Source organism: Lissotriton vulgaris, chromosome 2_1 (genome assembly GCF_964263255.1).
Source record: "Lissotriton vulgaris chromosome 2_1, aLisVul1.2, whole genome shotgun sequence".
Lineage (NCBI taxonomy): Eukaryota > Metazoa > Chordata > Amphibia > Caudata > Salamandridae > Lissotriton > Lissotriton vulgaris.
The window spans coordinates 1,325,209,623-1,325,229,498 of NC_141687.1; the positions used below are offsets into that span (position 1 = coordinate 1,325,209,623).

The 19,876-nt window shown below is 45.4% G+C and overlaps 1 protein-coding gene across 8 annotated transcripts in view; it reads left to right on the forward strand.

The window, feature by feature from the left end:
* The window catches only part of KALRN (kalirin RhoGEF kinase), a 1,626,736-nt gene that overhangs the window by 1,399,022 nt on the left and 207,838 nt on the right, over positions 1–19,876 (forward strand). For all 8 annotated transcript variants that reach the window (XM_086957084.1, XM_086957086.1, XM_086957088.1 and 5 more), the window contains 4 exons: positions 6,340–6,406; positions 7,027–7,130; positions 11,560–11,629; positions 12,803–12,889. In XM_086957084.1, the coding sequence (XP_086813210.1) occupies positions 6,340–6,406; positions 7,027–7,130; positions 11,560–11,629; positions 12,803–12,889 (328 nt within the window). The remainder of the gene's footprint in view (positions 1–6,339; positions 6,407–7,026; positions 7,131–11,559; positions 11,630–12,802; positions 12,890–19,876) is intronic.

The following is a 19,876-nucleotide window of genomic DNA, read 5'->3' on the forward strand; positions in this document are numbered from 1 at the left end:
AAACAACTAACAATTCACAACTGCACCCCCCCCCCACACACATGTTATTGAATCTGCTAGATCGCTAGGCATAATTCTAGACACATACTTGAATATGCAAGACCATATCAGTGCAACCACCAGGGAAGCGAACTACCATCTGATCTCGCAAATGAACTTCAACCCTTTTTGCCTCCCTGTGACTTTCAGCTAGCTGTCCAGTTCCTAGTCATTTCTCATCTAGACTACGGGAGTGCTACTGTTGCAGACTTGCCTAAAGCAAGGCTAGAACCACTAAGGACCACACTGAACTCTGCTGCTCGGCTCATCAAGGGATCCAGAAGATTCGACCACATTACTCCAGTTCTAAAACAGCCAAATTAGCTCCTGTTTGAAGCAAAAATCCAGCTGAAGATAGCTTGCATGACACACAAGGTCCTGCACCAGAACACCCAAGTCTACCTGGCCAATAACCTCGAACTGTCTGGTGGTCTTTGTTGCTTAAGAAGCGCTAACTCCCTACTGTTGAAACCTCAGAATTTCAGCAAAAAGAAACCTTACATACGATCCTTCTCTGGTAAAGCCCCAAAAATTTGGAACACACAGCCTCCTGCAACCAGGCCTAACCCCTCAACTTTCTCCTTTAAAAAAGTAAAAATTAATTTGTTACGTTATTAAAGCTTTTAAAGCGCACTTATACCCAAGGGTGCCCTGGCGCTGAGCACTGTCTAACTGGTTTCAATGGATACAGAGGGTTATTCAGAGACCAGCCACGTGTTTAGCCCCTTCCTGAAGGAAAGGAGCTCAATGGAATTCCTGATCTGCACTGGTAAGTTGTTCCAAGCTTTTGGGGCACAGCCTATGAAACTGCTGCCGCCCCAGTTCGCTCTTTTCACTCAGGAAATAATCACTTGTTTTCCTACCAAGGAGCGCAACATTCTTCCAGGGACATACCATTTAATGCGACTTCTCAGATATTCTGGGCCAGTGCCCATCAAGGACTTCAAATCAAATCAAAATATCTTTATTCGGGTTCCATATATGAAAACCATAAAAGTACATAAAAACACAATAAATATTAAAAATCATTATTCATTCATTGTAGAAAAAGTATTAAAACTATTACACATCATTACAGGTTCGTACGGTGCCTAATGCATAATTTTAGATATTGTGCCACAGATTTTGTCATCAAAGAATTTTCCAGAAGTTGCAGGGCTAAATAGGCAGGGCGACATCTACGGATGTTCATAACTTTTAGTAGTGGTAATATCCACCTCCTGCGTAGTTCCATATAAAATTTACAAAAAAATGTGACATGTATTGTAGACTGTGGGGACATAGAGTCACACGGACACACTGCGGTGTTATGAGTCCATACATTCTGAATGGGAAATAGAACCAAAAAATGATATATGGTAAGCCTGAAACGAGTGAGGAGTAACTTTTCATATTGCGACAAATGGTACTGTAAATAAGGTTGGATAGTTGGGACCAGCTGTATCATTAAGCATTGTTGTACTGAGGGTTTACCTATTTCACACAGCATTCGGAGTTCAGATAAATGTGACAGACAAAGTGTTTTTAGATCTTTTTTTGAAATGTCTGTTACAGATGGTGGGTCTTCAAAGAAGCTCGGACGGCCGATGTCAGTGAAAAAAGATTTTACATATGCCAACCATTTTATCTTATTCATATGGTCTAGTTTCATGCAGTCCTCTATTATTGTTCTTGTAAGGTGGCATTCTTCTCTGGCCCAAATTCTACGCCATAGCATGATAGGCTGAATCTTAATGATGTCCGATATATAGTGTACTCCGAGTTCAAGGTGACAACCAAATGTGGTGGTGCTTTTGGGAACAGCCAATAAAAACTTTAGGAAGGAGTTTTCGATTTTTTGGAGTTGCTCTACATTAGTTGTACCCCAGACTCCTGCTCCAAAAGTGGCTGTGCTGATAGATTTTGCATTGTATATCTTAATCATTTCGTTGGGTGGTCTTTTTCCCAAACGAAGTGAAAATGCTTTTAAAGCGCCGACTGTTCTTATGAGGGCTAACTTTCTGGAGTTAATTGCCTCTCTCCAATTAAACGCCTCATCAATAGTTATACCAAGATAAGGATAGATGTTAGTTCTTTCAAGAGGCAGGTTGTCCACAAAGATTTTTTTCTCTTTGTTCCCTCTGTTGCCGATGTGCATTACATAAGTTTTCCTTATGTTCACTTTTAGATCGAGACTGGTCATAAAGGTACAGTAATTATTTAGGGCCCTCTGAAGCTGGACAGGTGTTCTTGCCAGTATTACCGCGTCGTCGGCGTATAGTAACGCTGGAATCTGTCGACGACCGGCTTCCGGCAGATCTTTAACGCCCTTAAGCAGTGCAGCCTCTAAACCATTCGTATAAAGTGTAAATAGGAAAGGGGCCAGCACGCACCCTTGTCTGACCCCTTTCTGAATTGGAAAGCTGTTAGTTAGTTGTCCTGCTATTCCATATCTGACCTTTCCCGTAGCGCCAGAGTATAGCTCACGGAGGATATCTACTATAGGTGGTTCTATCCCCATTTGTAGCATTATTGTCCAGAGCCATCAAGGACTTAAAAACCGTGCAAAGCAATTTAAATTGTGCACCCTGCTTAACTGGAAGCCAGTGCAGGTGACGGAGACCGTTTCTAATGGAGACAAACCTAGGCGTGCCAGTTAGCAGCCTGGCTGCCGCATTTTTCACCAGCTGGAGTATGTACAAGTCCTTCTTTTGAATGTTGAAGTACAGACTGTTGCAATAAACCAGCCATGACAAAATGATGGCTGAGACTGCAGTCCTAAAGCTGTCCTCTGGAAGGAAGAATTTTATTTTCCTCCGGATTCTGAGGAGAAAAAAGCACATTAAAACCACCCCACTGACCTGATCGCCAAAGGTGAGTTTATTGTCCATAGTCACCCCCAGATTCTTGGCTTTCCAGGATGGTCCAGGAGGCTTATCCATTTCAACGGGCCACATGTCTGGCATCCAGAGGTTAGAGTTATTCCCAAATATAATAACCTCTGTTTTGCCAGCCTTGAGTTTCAGGCAGTTTGCGGCCAGCCACCTAGTTATTGATTTCATACAATCATGGCATCTTGATTTCTAGATTTCTTGAAGAGTAACCCTGAAACCTCTCACCTTGACAACTTTCTGGGGGCGCGTGCGGAGCATGAATATGCTGATCAAGTGTTATATTGTATATGCTTTAATGCTTGCATATTCTTTTTGCATTTCTCCCTGTATCTAACTTACCTGCTTTTTGTACATCGCTGTGATACCCTGATGGGCCATGTTTGCGCTATGTAAAGCTGACAAATAAGAAAAAAAGATCTGGTGATTTGCTGCTCTGGCCACGTGTCATCCTGTTTCCTAGAAGAACATAAGCTGTTTTCTTGTCTGTGAATGCAGCACTAGCCACTAATTAAAAACCTCAAGGCCTTCATTGTTAACTGATCAGAGCATACAAAAAGATCTCTGTGTGCCATCCGGAAACAGGAAACTCATTTGAATATCTTTTCTGTTGCTGTTTTTCTGTACTCAACAATTGTCTACTTAATAAGAACTATGTTTATTTATTATTTTATGTAGTTAGTTTTTCTGCCCTTCTTGGTTTATTGGCTTATTGCATTGCCCAACAACATACACCACAGCTGCTGGTATGATCATTGATTACAAGGTCTCTCATGATCAAGGGAGAGCCATGGTATCTACTAATTCCTTTCCTTATCATACTACTGAGGTTCCTCAAAGCAAGACTCTTATATGTAGCCCACCTTGAAGAATTGGTTCCCCAACTAAATAAGAAACCTGGCTAAAAAAAAGATTCAAAATAGCTTGTAGATTTGTAGGAGTTTACTTTTGCCATAGTGATGGAACAGTATAGTGAAAAAGTAAGTTATTTTAGGCCTCTGGGTGGGGACATGGCAGGCTTTGTCGCTAAGGAGCATGCGCTTTCTTCCCAAAATGAGACCCAGTGTAAGTGTGGTGCATCCCCTGCCTGGGGAAGGTAATGTAAACTGCAAGGTTCGACCTCAACCTCTCTTCCACCACCAGACCAATAATTGAATCGACCCACTTAAAATTGGCTGAAGTGTGGAAACTTTTTCATGACATTTCAGATCTTACAAGATCTCCATGAGAAGTGGACCAATATCTTGGACAATGTTGAACTTCTTATCAGAGTGCAGATCTGTTGTTGAAGAGCAAAATGTATCTAAAGGCTAGTGCTTATACGTACTTCTTCTGGACTCCATACTGGCAACTGGCATCTAAATTATATGGGCCCTGATCTTCAGGGCAGAAATCTACTCCAGCTGAATTGGGATCTCTTGGCTGTGCCTCGGCCCTTGACTCTTACAGGGGATGCGCCTCTCCTTGCTGTGGTTGTTGGGTGGTAATTGTCGTTACTCGTCTGGCCTTGTCCTTCACTGTTTATGGACTGTGATGGCAGGCCTCTTCGTCTGTTGTGACATTTTTCACATACTTTTCTGACCTCAGGGAGGATGTTGTATTTGCTTGCAAGGTTGCTTTGCAGTAGCTGTGTTCTGCTCTTCCCTTCTAGGACTTTAGGTGCCACAGTGCCCCACAGTGCCTGGCACTCTCCCGAATGGTGCTGTTCCTCACCATTTGCTTTTTTCCTTTCTGTTTATCTGATGGTTTTTGCACACAGTTTCTATATTCTCACCATTTTTGTTTGTGATGGCTCCGCGTTGTGGCACGGAAAAGTTCTCTGAAGAAAACTGACGTTGGCGGGGTGGGGCTTATGTGACCTTGCTGATGTCACACCCGCAGACGACGTCAGGGCGGAGTCACTTGGTACAGCCCACGTCGCGCAGAGATGCTGTGGCAAAGAACATTTTCCAGATACATCGTTACTGAAGGTAAGTAACTCGTACGTTAAGGATACAGGGTTTCATATAAAAGAGGCTTTGCTTGCCTTATAAACACATTCTAGGTCTAGAAATAGGAGCTACAATGGACACTGATTGCAATTATAATAACATTTCATCAACAGAATGTTGATTCAATAAGAAGCAGTGATTATACTCCAATACTGTTTATGCTGCTGCCGTGAAGGCCAAGCTTACAGTTGACCCTAGTTCACTATTAGAATGTTCACCTTTCAAGAATAGGTTGATGATTAAGTAAAAGACAGTAGCTGTGCATGGAGAATGTGTTAGCTATGGCAGAGCTGCCAGTGTGTCTTGATGGCCATTAGAATGTTGTTTCACTTGGCTTTCACAAGTAGACTACTAACTGAACAATGAGATATGGCCTAAGCACAGATGTTAGAAGCTTTTAAACGATGGGCAATTGTGCAGCTCTGCAGAAGCTCTTATTATGGTGGTGTTTTTTCCACTGAATATGAAAAATATTATGTTTATTACATTTGTTTTACGCACAAGGTGACTGTTGTTTTATATTTCTGTCTGTATTAATGTGTGTGTGTAGGAGTGCTACCCAGCGTTCTTTGGGATGCTTGTTTGCGCCTTACATACAAATATGTATATTTTTTTTAAAGGAATAGTCAGTTTACAGTTTGGGATCTGAAGCAACAGAGGACATTGCATTGTTGGTGTTAAAGTGAGAAGTGATCGGAATCAGGACATTGTGTTGTATGGGTTGATGAATGGCCATCTATATCTTAGTCACTGTGGTGAAATCTGTGGCTTTGCTCTGTTGCCAAAGCAGCAAGTATGTACCCACAAGCAAGATCTCAGTTTTACCAAGTAAAGCTTAGGTATTTAGTAAACCTCCAGGAATTGATCTTGGATTATCTGCTACTGGCGTACTTCATCTTTACGTCAGCTGAACTCGCTAACCATAAGAATCCTGTATCTCAGTACACAAGAAAAAGCACCTTTATGGTGAAAGTACTTATGAATAATACAGAACTGTTGTGAATATTTAGTTTCTGTATAACTCCAATAGTCCTCTAAAGGAATAGAACATATAATATTGCTACAATCGTGTAGATGTAATATCTGTCAGCTTGCAATAGTCATCATAAAAGCAGTCTATAGCGTAAACCTGCTTCTTGAAGATATTGTTTTTGAACATCAATGCTTCAAATGTCTTTGAACTATTCCCTCTGTAAAGCACTCCTTAGGTAAGCCTCAGTGTTGATTCCACATATCCTCCCAAGTAATTCCCCTTTTAAAGGTCCTTTCTCCCTCTCATAAGGGCACCTTGACACAATCCTCTTGTTTCTCTTGCAACAGCAATTGTCATTCATTTTGTTTTCTTTGACTTCAGATTGATTCCATCTTCTATTAATCTACCATCTATTTCAAGAATAAAGCGCATGTAATTGAAGCAATGCTCTTTTGTATTTGTTTAGATTTGTCCTAAATGAACTCGTACAAACAGAGAAGGATTACGTCAAAGATTTAGGAATTGTGGTTGAGGTAAGTGCATACCATTTAGCTCACTTTTATATTTACTATTGTTGATCATCTACTTCTGTGCTAAGTGTTGTTCGGCCTATACGTTCTAAAACATAAGTAATTTTTTCTTTGGATGCTTGGTTCTGTGATGTTTCTTACCAACATTGTAAAAAGGCATGATTGCAGCCTTTCATGACGCATCAAATACTAGATCTATAGAAAGATGTTTTAATTTGAGGCAACAGTGTAGCACATTTTCCATTAAACATATCCTCCAATAAATCTTTTTTAGTCCACCAAAAGAGTCCTATATGAATGTGTAGGCCCGCAGGCTCTCCTCTCGCCTCATTTCACTCATATCAGATAATGCAAGTAGCTTTATAACCATATATTTGTCATTCTGTATATATATTCCTAGGGCATACGTGGGCCTTCAGTGCACATACACACTTCCATCAGGTCCCATACATTGCAAATTTCCCATAAAAGAAATCTGTCCATACGCCTTTAACATCCTCGTGAAGAGTGGTAGTATATTACTATCTGGATGTGTGAAATCAGTGTCACTGACTCCAGGATTCTCACTTTGCCTCATCCAAGAGAATGTGGGGGTTGATTTGGCTCTTCTTTCTCACCTGAAGGGTTTCATGCAGCGAATTGAAGAGAAAGGAGTTCCCGAGGAGATGTCTGGAAAGGAAAAGATCGCCTTTGGCAACATTCACCAAATTTATGACTGGCATAAAGAGTGAGTAAACCACATCCGTTGCTAGCTATGTTGCCATTTGTCACTATGGGGAAAGTGTTGGTGGGCTTTGTGTTGCCTCTGGGACTATGGCTCTACTGCTGAAGAAGCCGTACAATTCTGAACTAATAGTCAAACACCATTTAAGAATTTATAGTGCTAAACTCCACCACAGGCTTCATCCTGTAGGAGATGATTTATTATTATGATTTCATTCTACTATTAGCTAAATCAAATGCTGTAACATGTCTGACTGTAGCTGTTGTCAATAATAAGCATGTTCCCAAAGTGCTTATGAGTTCTTGCATTCTTAACATGAAGAGTGCGATGGCTTACTCATTTTGAAATTATAGAGCTAGACAGTTGCATTGACCTGCAGGGGATAAACAGATATTTGTTTAGTGTAGATGTGTTTCTGCAGTTGCAGCAAAGAGTTGAATTAAAGCGTAGTTCCTAAAAAGGGCAAGTATCATTGTCTTACTGGGCGCGTGGGAATATGTTGGTCTCCACAGAATAACCATTCCATCACCGTCACCCAAGCCCTCCAAGTCATCACAGAATGTAAGGGCGGGAATAACATAGTTTCTTTTCTGATTTTTAGACTATCTGTGTTCTTAGTCTGCCCTTTACACAGTATCTGAAGCATGGGTAGTGATCGCTCTGCCACTGGTGATTTAGAGTAGTAGTATTCCAGAACATAGAGCATTAATATCTATTATTTTCGAATCCAAAGGTAGAAAGTATAATACAAGAATGGCTTGATGATGTATCTGTGGGTGGATATGTTAAAATCAGACCACTTTTCCTCCCTGGAAATGAATCAAACATGTATTTCATATCCCCATAGTGGCAGGAAGGATACAGAGATGCATTGATAGAGGAATAACGAATTTGTACATTATATGAATCAAGGGGGATATGAAAGTATAGTAATATTTGTGAGTATCTAGACAAGCTGCCCTGTACGAGACCCAAGGACCTATGTTCAGTTTCTCTGTAGTGTACACAAAGTGTAATGCTCACGTTACACGAACAAAATAGCGTTATGCCGTTTTTTGCTTTTTAATGCCTGCAACAGATTTCTGATAGCTCATAATGCAGTGGTCCTTTTTTTGTAGGCTATGATCATGTGGTTGCCTTGTGCTAACCCAAATATGGGAGGTAGATAAATATGAAAGAGAGCATGCAGCGAGTTCAGTGGATGGTCATGAAGTCGATAATCTGCATACAGCACCGATCGGAGAGTCTGGTGTGTCACATACCCAATTGCCAGAGAGATCTGAGAATCTTATCACTTTGCAGTGCATGAGTGCAGCTAATTTGGTGAAGAAGAAAGCACACAAATAGTTAGAGATAGGAAGTTTGACACTGTACAGTACTTCCCAGTGCAAAGTCTCCTGCGTGGAAAGAAAGAATAGACGTGAGGCATCATGGGATTGTTTTTGTGCTGTGTGTTGATATGACTTTAACTTTGCACTTGTAATGTAATGTAATGTAATGTAATGATGATGCCTAAATTGTACAAAGAGAAAGCGCAGAAGCAGAGCTTAATATAACACGATTGTGGGTTCTATTGTAACAAGCCTTCCAGAACGGTCTTAGCAAGGATATGCGACTATTCCTTTGGAGATCGGATTGGGGTTGCACAAGGTAGAGTCCACTGCCTTTTGCCTCGTGTTCCTGGCTCCTTTGGGTCTTTCACTTGCCCGGCTGCATCTCCATGGAGAGCTCTTTACTAAAGACTATTGTGGTGTGCAGCAATGGCAAGGCAGATATGCCGGATCCCACGCCCTGTCACTGTCCAAGATGGCATATGTAGAGGTCAAGCAGTTCCAAGGAGAGCTCCCTTGAATATGAGTGAGCCTTCGTAATGTCTAGCTCTCATATTATATAGTATAGCTTCAAACCTTCTCTGGATACCAGAAAGGTGGCCAGAGGGACAGTCCGAGCTTGTCTGCACTATTGCAGGCTGCTTGTGCTTTGAAGCCGACCTCCAAGATACTTCACCAGTCTAAGTATCACAATGTTCAGGAGATAGACTAATGAAAAATAACGTAAAAACTGTGTGAGAGAACCTGGGATGTGGAAATATTCTTGATTAGGCTACCTTTGTGCTGCAGACACTCCTCTCACTTTAGACCAAGCTCATTTTCAGACCTATGTCTGATTTCTATCCAAACCAGAGAGGGCTTGACTGACTTTCATTTTTACCAAAATTGCTGTTCCAGTCCTACAAAAAATTATAGGTAGAGCAAACTTTTACTGTACCAACTAAAGTTCCAAAACTCTATAAAAAGTTATCTGTCGAGATCGTGCAAACCCCATGTTCAGATGGTAAAGGTAATTCTTGACGTTAATGCAAAGGTACAATGGCTTGTTATCCTTCCTCCTCTAACACTAGGAAATCCTGTGATGAAGTCCATTTGCAAATAATACATTCTGATGATCGAGAATGGGTAAAATGGTCCTCTTGGTTTCCTGAATTAGAGGCATGTGAAAGCTGTGACTGCTAGTGAGGTTTCAGAAAGCTGAGCGAGTTTGGAGACTGCTTTTCACACTCCAAATAACCTGGTATTGTAAAATATTCGTCCACGCCAGTCAATATTTGCATACACAGCAGCAATGGAGAATTCACTGATGAGTAACAAATGACTCCAATGAATCACTACGACGCAATGTCCTGTGTTGCACCGGAAAGCTGCTAAAACACAGTTTTGTGCATGGCCTGCCCTAGGGGAACTTTCCATTCCATGGAGTGACGCCTATCCTCCAGTGTGTTCTGCGTATCCCACTTTGCTTATCTACTTTGCTTAGTGAATGAGCTCCCTGAATGAGCAATCTAAACACAATTTCTTCTCAGCTCCGTTCATATCAGAGGAGATCTGAAATGGCCATTGTTCGGTTTACACTCAGTGGTTTTTTTTAATCACCAGAACAATTTCATAACATTTGCAAAAGCACGAGTATGGTTACTGGGTTCACTTGTCGATGCGCTGACGGGCATTGACTGTTTCAGGAGGATGAGTTTTCATAGATCCCACTTCAGGTTTTTTTGCTTAGAAATGCAGGTGACCTTGGGGTTACAACATAGCGGGGGGAATATACCATCACATACTTGCTGGACACTGCTTTGCACTAGAAAAATAATATGTTAAGTAATTTGGTAGTGTAATTAAAACAAAAAAGTATTGGCTCTGATTTTAGTGAAGCATGTCTTTGTTCTATGTATTTGCTTTTGACATGTGTTCATGGAAATCAGTGGCTCTTGACACGTCTTAATGTAAATCAGTTTCTCTGTACACGTCTTTCTGTGAATCAGTGAGCCCCATCATGCCATTGCGGTAATCAGCGATTCTAGAAAATTAATTCTGGATGCATTGGGTATTGACATGACTTTGTGAAAGTCAGTGGCTGTTAAAACGTAGTGAAATCTGCCCTGTCCAAGCTCCTACGAGCCTCTGGCACGTCTTCTGATTCCACTGCTTTCCAATTCTGACTGACCCCAGCTCTGTGCTCCACACTTGAATGTTACCTGCTCCCTCTCCCAACTGCTTCTCACTCCAAGGGACCTTCAACCTTTAATAAGGCACCCTGGCCTAGACTGTTCCCCTGAGGGCGAGTTTCTACATCAGCGGTGTAACACAAAATGATGTGGTCCTTCTGCAGGATGTGGTGAAGGGGCCCTGCCGCTCCCATATCTCACTGATATTCACAGGTCTTGGGTTGAATGGGGCCCTCCTGAATGAGGTAATCCGCAAATGGAACCAGGATACAAAAGGGGGGTGCTTGGTGGACCATGCGAAAGAAGAAATAAGGGAAACAAGAGGGACCACACATGTCCTCACTGTGGCAACATAGCAGGAGCTGCATCACCCTGGAATGGAAAAAAATTAGGATTGGAATAAAACATGCTGGGTCCTCCCCTAGCCTTGGAGAAAGGAAAATCCAGGATAGGAATTTGGTACTCTTTTGCATAAAAGGTTGTCTCTTTTTGTTTTGGTGCGTTATTTCCACTTCCTTTGCTGCTTAGCTATGGTCTGAGAAGAACCCTAATTCCAGTGATAAGCCCCTTCCAAGACCCTCCGAGAAGTTATGATGCAGTAGCCATTCCACTCCACAGCTACCTCACACCTGTCCCTTGCATCTTTGCTAAAAAAAAGTTACTAGATGCAGCAGATATTGCTTTGTCTCCTGGATTGTTGATAATCTCACAATTGTTCACCCACATGTTTTAATTAAATTAGTAGTTCTCGCCATGCATCCATAGGAATCCTTTGTTTTGACATTTCTTTGCAGATGTCTGTGGTTCTTTCATTCTGTTGCCATTAGGGAAGACCTGGTACACTTATGTTGTTGTTTGGTATCTGCCTTCTCTATATGTATGCTCACTCAAAATTCTCTTTAACATAATCACCTTCTTTTTTCCCCTTAGTTTTTTTATGGCGGAACTTGAAAAATGCCTTCAGGAACCAGAGCGGTTAGCGCAACTTTTTATCAAACACGTAAGTTTTTACTTCGGTCTTTGACCTTCACTTATTTTTCTCTGCTTCAAACTTCACCATTCTAGATACAGAGTGCTAGGGGTCTTCAGCTGCCCACAGGGCTGTACCACGACATAGTATGCGTTTTGTCAATGTGTTGATTGATATGTACTATACAACAGACTTGAAACCACCTTCAATACGCTCTTCATGTTCGTTTTCAAATGTTATATTATTTGTTTAAACTTTTATTGCAGTTTTATCTGTCTGTGTGAGCACACTGTATTGCTCAACACGGTCTCGTAATATTCAAGCTCTAATATTTTCTTCATACAGCCAGTTAATTCCGTTTTTTACTTGTTGTTAAGACGAAACAGCCTAATATATATTTGTATGTAATTATTCATAAATTAACTTAGTGTACCAGTTGTGATGTAAATAGGAAGGTGGTTCATTAGGTGATTGTCCAAAAAATGCTGATAGGTGTGGCACACTGGACAGTACGTTGCCACTTAGTTACATATAGTAGCATTTCCCCACACCTTACCTTGAACATTTTCACAGTTTGATGCCAGGAATCACACAATTGTTGCTCAAGCAAGATGCCAAAGCCTTGATGAGAACCCAGGTGTTAGTGTGCCAATTTCAGTATCTTAGACTTGGACTAACTCTTTCTACCAGGTCGACACGTACTGTACTGTGCACTTAACATGTTGATTGGCATGTCTAGAGTGGCTAGGCTTTTTATTAACAATGGCAAACATAAGGGTGGTGGGCAGTTTATATGGAGTGATCCACTACGACCTATAGTAGCACCCCAGGTACAGATGGGACTACGGCTCACTCAATAAGCATTTCAGAATCGTACACATTATTAGCAGCAGACATTCGAGTTTATTATACCTGCTGCTGAAAACCACATACATTGCAAATCGTTTGTCATCGCGCAGTAATAAAATCATTGAAGGAACCAGCCTCCTGTCAGTCTTTTCCCAGCTGCGAATATGCTAAAAAAAAGTGGTTTCGGTTCACTGGACTTCTTTGACCAGTATTACATACATACGATTTGTGCTAAGAATACATAAGCAATTTTAAAACCAGTGTCCTTACATTTCAGACACAATTTTTTTTTTAATTCACAGTGATTGATTTGTTCTGCTCTCTAACACTGTGCTGTCTTTTTTGTTATTTCAGGAGAGGCGGTTGCACATGTACGTAGTATATTGCCAAAACAAGCCCCGCTCAGAATACATAGTCGCTGAATATGACACATATTTTGAGGTAAGGTTATATAATTAATATGGGGTACCAGGGTAAGGTATATATCAGGACTTCTTGAGTCCCTGGGGAGTTTCTTGGTCTAAGCCAAGTAGAAGACTGCAGCCGGAGTGCAATAAAATGTTATTGGAACTCTGAGTAGGTAGGGCATGCATTGGTGTTTAATGTCTTATTTCAAATTGTGACCAACCGGCTCCAAAAAAGAAAATTTTCATCAATACGGTGGCATTCACTGCTTTATGATCTCACATATGACCTCATAAATTGTATTGCTTATGTGTTCTATGATATATTCACTGATTAAACCTGAAATAACAACACTGTTAACAACACTGCATGGCGAGTGTTCAAGTTATAGTTAATTTAACTATAACTGGTGAATTTCAATGTTTTTTTGTTTAAAACATTGTGTTTCTATTTACTTGTTAACTTAACTATAAAATCACTCTAACTTTTGTTTAAGTGAATATGAATATGTGGCTCGCAATGCAGTGCTAATTACCCCCACATATTACATTACTGGTGACATCTTCTATGACATCATTGATAATATCTGAAAGAAACACGTAGTGATAGATTCCTTACCTTAGAATTACCCTCAGGCGTCAGACTGGATCCGGACGACATCGCCGAAGCTACTTAGACGCGCCCACGCTCGCTGATGTCAGTTCTTTCTTTTTCTGCGTCAGCAAGCGCAGATCCGAGAAGAGCAAGTACCCCCAGTCACTTTTTGACTGAGTTTTTTTAGGCCTTTTACCTCATCTTTTCAAGTCGATTGACTCCTGGCGTCGTAGTGATGCCCGGGTTTAAGAACTGTAGGGACTGTCACCGCATGATGTCAGTGACGGACCCACACCGCGTGTGTCTCTACTGCCTGGGGCGCAACCACGACCACAAGTTGTGCCCCGACTGCCGGGCCATGGCACCGAAGACTTTGCGGGAGCGGTCTCGAAAGTTGCTTGAAGTCCGGCAGTCCGCGCCGCTCAAGGTCCCGGTCCCGTGGGAGGTTGAGGGCCCGGGCGCGGAGTCGTCACCATCATTCTTCTGGTTTCAAGTCTTCGCACTCGGGGTCAGGTAAGTTGAAGCATTCCAAGAAGATGTCGAAGAAGCATCCTCGCTCTTCGACTTCCCCTCACCCGTCGCGTGACTCAGCTGAGGGTGGTGCCACCCCCACGGCTCTGGCGGAGCCCGTGACGTTTCCCCCAGTCTACACCCCCCCCCCCCCCCTTCCCTGGTGCGATGGTGACGCCTGCTCAGGTGCAAGTGTTTCTTGCTGCCATGGCCAGACTCTTTGTGCCGTCTGGCCCCGCCAGTGCGCCTGCGGGCCAGACTGGGGTCCTGCTTTACCATCTCCGGCGACTCCGACCCTGATGCAACAGGCCCCCCAAGGATCAGGGATCGAATCCCGATCGACGCCGGTTGACCTTGACACCTCCACCAGTGCCGATCTCCCCGGCACCGCTCCGACGTCGCCCGCTCCTCAGGTCGACGTTGTCCCCAGGTTCAACTGCGACTCGACGTCGCCCGATGCTGATGGACCCTTTAGTGCCCTATGTCCCACCTCCTTATTTTGAGCCTGTTCCACAGACTTCTGAGGAAGGAGAGGACTGGGAGGGGTCTGAGGACCTTATAGCACAGGACTGTGCTTATGATCCGCACTGGGCAGAGGATTTGAGGGAGGCCAGTGGTCTTGACACCTCGCCTGACCTTGGCATGCTGTCTCCTCGCCTGACCTTGGCATACTGTCTCCTCCTACCGTGGCTACGGAGGAGAGTGCCAGTTACGTAGTGGTGTTGCGTAGGGCGTCGGAGGATCTCCACCTCGAACTCCCTATGGTGGCCGTCCGGACTAATCTCCTGACAGAAGTTCTCCAACCGGCAACTACCTATTCGGAGCCCTTGCTGCCTTATAATGAAGCACTAGCAGACGTTCTTTTGGGTACCTGGTCCGGGCCCAACACAGGGGCTCCTGTGGACAGGGATGTGGCCAGACGCCATCGCCCATCTCCAGGAGACCCCCTCTTCCTTACCCAACACCCTATCCCTGAGAGCTTGGTTGTCCAAGCCTCTACATCCCAGCGCGTGTTCCCTACCGCACTTGGGAATTCAAGAAGCTGGATCAGTTTGGTAAGAAACTCTTCATCTGGCAGCTTAGGGCTGCGGTCGGTGAACATTGCATGCCTCTTGGGCCATCATACCCACTCTCTGTCGGACGCGTTTGGGCAGGTGCTGCCTAACTGCCCGGAGGAGGCCCAGGTAGTTCTTTCCCAGGCGATTGCGGCCGGGAGAGACGCAGTAAAATTCACCATACGTTGTGGGTTAGACACCGCCGACTCACTGGGCTGGTCGATTTCCACGACGGTGGCGCTTCGGCGCCACGCCTGGTTGAGGACCACTGGCTTTTCAGGGGATGTCCAGAACACTCTGATGGACATGCCCTTTGATGGCATTCGCCTTTTTGGACATAAGGCAGATAGTGCGTTGGAGCGCTTCAAGGACTTCTCCGCCTTCTGCTTTTCGTTCCTTTTGTGGCCACGGACGGGGCGCCCCACAGTGTTTGCAGAGCCACAGACCACAGCAGTAACAACCTCCGTGTGGTCGCGGACGTGGGAACCGTCGAGGCGGTTCCGGGCCCAACGGGCAGGTCAGTCCACCTCCACTCCCGCAGCATCCACTTGAACGCCTTCCTAGTCTGACCTTTCAGGCCCATCAGACGCCAGTGGGTGGACGAATACTCAATCATCTCCACCACTGGCACAACATGACTTCGGACAAGTGGGTGCTGCAAATTGTCCGAATGGGATACTCCCTCCCTTTTGAGACAACCCCTACAGCCATGCCACATCAGTACCACCGCATGTCCGGGGATCATTTGGCGCTTCTCCAGCAAGAAGTTGTGGCCCGCTTGGCTAAGGGGGCCATCAACCGCGTTGCGACGCCAGAAGTAGGTTGTAGTTGTTGTTACCACTACTTTCTGGTTTCAACGAAGGACAAGGTCCTGCGTCCTATCTTAGACCTTCGGAACGTCAATTGCTTCCTCCGAAAGGAGAAGTTCAAGATGCTTGCACTTGCTCAGGTCTTGTCTGCCCTGGACCCGCAAGACTGGATGGTGGCGTTGGACTTGCAGGACGCCTATTTTCATATTCCCGTCCTGCCTGCCCACTGGCGCTACCTGCGATTCACGGTAGGCCACGAGCATTTTCAATTCACAGTTCTACCCTTTGGCCTTACCAGCGCCCCTCGGATGTTCACGAAAGTGATGGCGGTGGTCGCAACTCATCTATGCAGATCAGGGATTTCAGTCTTCCCCTATCTCGACGACTGGCTGTTGAAGGCGGGCTTGTCTGGAACATCAGGGCATGTCCCTAGTGGTGCAACCAAAAAACACAATTGAATGAGGGTCTAAGGGCCCATATTTACCGACCTAGATATCTCGATGCCCTTAATTTCTAATTAGCAACTATAAAGAAAGAGAGATACCCAGGTCAAAAAAGAGTGTCCTGAACTAGACTCCTAGTGGTTCAACACCTGGCAGGTTCTTTGATCGCCTGGGCGGATGAACTAAGCCGTTGGTGCATGATGGAATACGAATGGCGTCTGAACTCAGACGTGGGGCAGTCTCTTTCGGCAATGGGGAGAGCCTTGGTGAAATCTATGCACCACCGAAGAGAACGCGCAATGTCATCAGTTCTGCGCATTGAAATTTCCAAGGCGGCCCTCGCTCGGTGACGCTTTTCATCCAGAGTGGAGTTGCGGTCTGTTGTATGCCTTTGCGCCTATACCACTTCTGCCCAGAGTGCTGAAGAAAATCAGACGCGATCGGGCCCAAGTGATCCTTGTGAGTCTGGACTGGGCTCGAAGAGTATGCTATCCCGAGCTACTCAGTATGAGCATCGATGCCCGATCAGTCTGCCTCTTCGGGAGGATCTTCTGTCGCAGCAGCAGGGGACGGTCTTCCACCCGAACCTGTGTGGTCTCCACCTCCTTGCGTGGAGATTGAGTGGCGGCAGTTGATGTCTTTTGACCTGCCTCGCAAAGTCTGTAATGTTATCTTGGCAGTCAGGCGTCCCTCCACTAAGACGGTATACGCCTGCAGGTGGAATAAGTTTGTGGCATGGTGCACAGCAAAGGCTGTGGATCCCCTTTCTGCCCGTCTTTCAGAGGTTCTTTTTTTCTTTTTCTGGCTCAGCAGGGCTCATACTGAGTAGCTGGGTCGTTCTGTGCATAAAGGCTAGTTACTCCTTGGCTAAAAAGGAGCCTCCGGTGGGGTTGCTCGCCCACTCTACCAGGGCAACGGCAGCCACTACTGCTCTAGGACGGGGAGTTCCCTTGCATGACATCTGTCAGGCAGCTTAGTGGGCCTCGCTGCACACATTTACCAAGCACTACTGCCTGGACAGCCAAGTCCGGAGAGACGGCTTCTTTGGCCGTTCTGTTTTCCAGGACTTTCTGGTGTGATCTTGGCTTGCAGACCCACCACCGGGGTTGGTATTGCTGGGGTATCTATTCTAAAGGTAATCTATCACTACGTGTTTCTTTCAGATGCACAAGTTACTTCCCTTAGGCAACGATATATCTGTAAAAAACATTAGTAGTGATAGATTCCTTACCGCTCCACCCACCCCGTTCTGCGAACTGATTTATAGGGTTAAGGTCATCCCTTTCAGGGCCCTAGTTTCATGGCAGCAGTGGTCAGTTTCTTGCATGGCTCTGCGTTCCTGGCGCAGAAAGTTGTGTACAGAACTGACGTCGGCACACGTGGGCACGTCTAGTAGCTCTGGCGATGTCATAACGACGCACTTGGAGTCGCACGACAACGCCTACTGACATGCAGGGGTACTGCTGATGAAAAACTTTCCAGATCCAGTCTGACACCTTGGGGTAATTCTAAGGTAAGGAATCTATCACTACTAATGTTTCTTACAGATATATCTTTGCCGAAGGTAGGTAACTTGTGCATCACTGCAACATGTGAAATGAAAACTGCATAGCAGGGGCACAAGTTATAGTTACCTTAGGGCACGAGTTGTAGTTACTTGAGATAACTATACCTTCTGATAGATACATCTGCCGTGTGGATTCCTCACCTTGTGAATATCCCCCTTGCGTCAGCAACGTTCGGAAAATTCTTCGTAGCACGCCGGCGTGGACGACGTCATAGGAGCACGGCTTCGCGCGCGACTCCGTCTGACGTCACCGACTCCACATAAGGCCCACGTCGGCGTGATGACGTCAGTTCCCTTTTTTCCGCGTCGTCGACGCTAACGGTTTCTGGGATCTTCTGCGATACTTTTGTATCTGTTCGCTGTTTAGCTGTTATTGTTTCTCTGTTGGATTTCGCTTCATCGCCGAAGATGTCGTCGAGGAAGACCGGTTTCAAGCAATGTGGTTCCTGCTCCCGGATGATGTCGATTACCGATCCGCATCCCGACTGTCTGTGGTGTCTTGGTTCGGGACACGATGTCAAAAACTGTTGTTCCTGTGACAAGATGAACCTCAAAGCCTTGCGAGAGCGGGAGGCGAAGCTTCTGCTTGCTAAGGTGAAGGAAAGGGAAGCCGGAAGGTCTTCGAGGTCAGTGTCCAGGCGCTCGAAGTCGAGACAACGGTCGCGGTCGAAGTCAAGGTCGGCTTCGAGGGCGAAGTCGAGGTCGGCTTCGAAGGCCAAGTCGAGGTCGAGAGAGAGATCAAGGTCCAGAGGGAGGTCGAGGTCCGGTTCCAAGTCGGCCTCGGGCCATGCTTCGGGCTCCTCGAGAAAGAAGCATAAGAGGAGTAAACATCACTCCAGACACCACTCTGGCAAGGAGTCTTCGGATTCGAGGAAGAAGTCGAGAAAACATCACAAGGACTTCGTGTCTCCTTCTCCAGCTCAATCTCACGTTGGTTCTCCAGTTCATGAGCCGGAACAGGATCTGGAGTCGCACCATTCATCGGTGCATGATGAAGAGGTTCCTCGAGCACCGACTCCGGTTGTGGAGCCTGAAGAACAAGAGGGCCAGGGTGCGCCTTTGCCGGATCAGCCTCCTTCGGAGCGGCCGTTGGGTTCGTACCCACCCTTTCCAGGTCCAGGTCAGGATCCCTCGCAGTTTTTAAACGCCATGTTTGGTGTTTACTCGAGGGCGATTTACCCCGCTGGTGCGCCTATGGGTCCCATGGGTCCTTTGTCTTTCAATTTGGGTGTGCCCCAGGCTTATGCCCCGGCCCCCTTTATGCCGTTTATGCCGACGCCTTGCACTCCTTGGCTCGGTACGGCGCCGCCGAGGTCGTCTACTTCGCATGCGGCTTCGCCGACTCCGGATCGGCCTCGTGTGGATTCGGATCGTGGTACTTCCCGTCCTCCGGCTCCTCGCTCGACGTCGGCTCCGGCGCCGTCGGAGTCGTTACCGGATCCATTGACTTCGGTCCGTATGGAGTGGTCGAGGCGCAGGGCACAACGCCTCTTGGAGGAGAAGGAGTTTATGGACTCCGAGGTTGAGGAAGGAGAGTTGCAAGAGGGGGATTGTTTTGAAGACCTTCAGGATGCAAGTGGCTTGGAACTTTCTCCTGAATGGGGTTTGCCAACCGTTTCTGACACACCATCTAAGGACTTGGCACCCTATCATGTCGTCATAAAGAAGGCTGCAGAGTTGCTAGGCTTGACTTTGCCCACAGTTGAATACAAGCCCAACATCCTTACGGAAGTATTGCATTCGCCTTCTTCAATTGTGGAGCCTACGCTTCCTTTTACGGATGCATTAACTGAACCGATAAAGGAGGTCTGGAAGAGGCCTTTATCTGCTCCTGCAGTTTCCAGGTCAGTGGCAAGGCGTTACAGGGTGGCTCATGATGACTCTGAATTTCTTTCCTCGCATCCTGCACCGGAGAGTCTGGTAGTGCAGGCCGCCTGTTCCAGCAGGGCTGCGGGTTCTTTCCCTCAGGTGCCAGCAGACAAGGACTCGAAAAAGCTGGACCAGTCTGCTAAAAAGATTTTCTCCTCGGGTAGCATGGCCTTGAA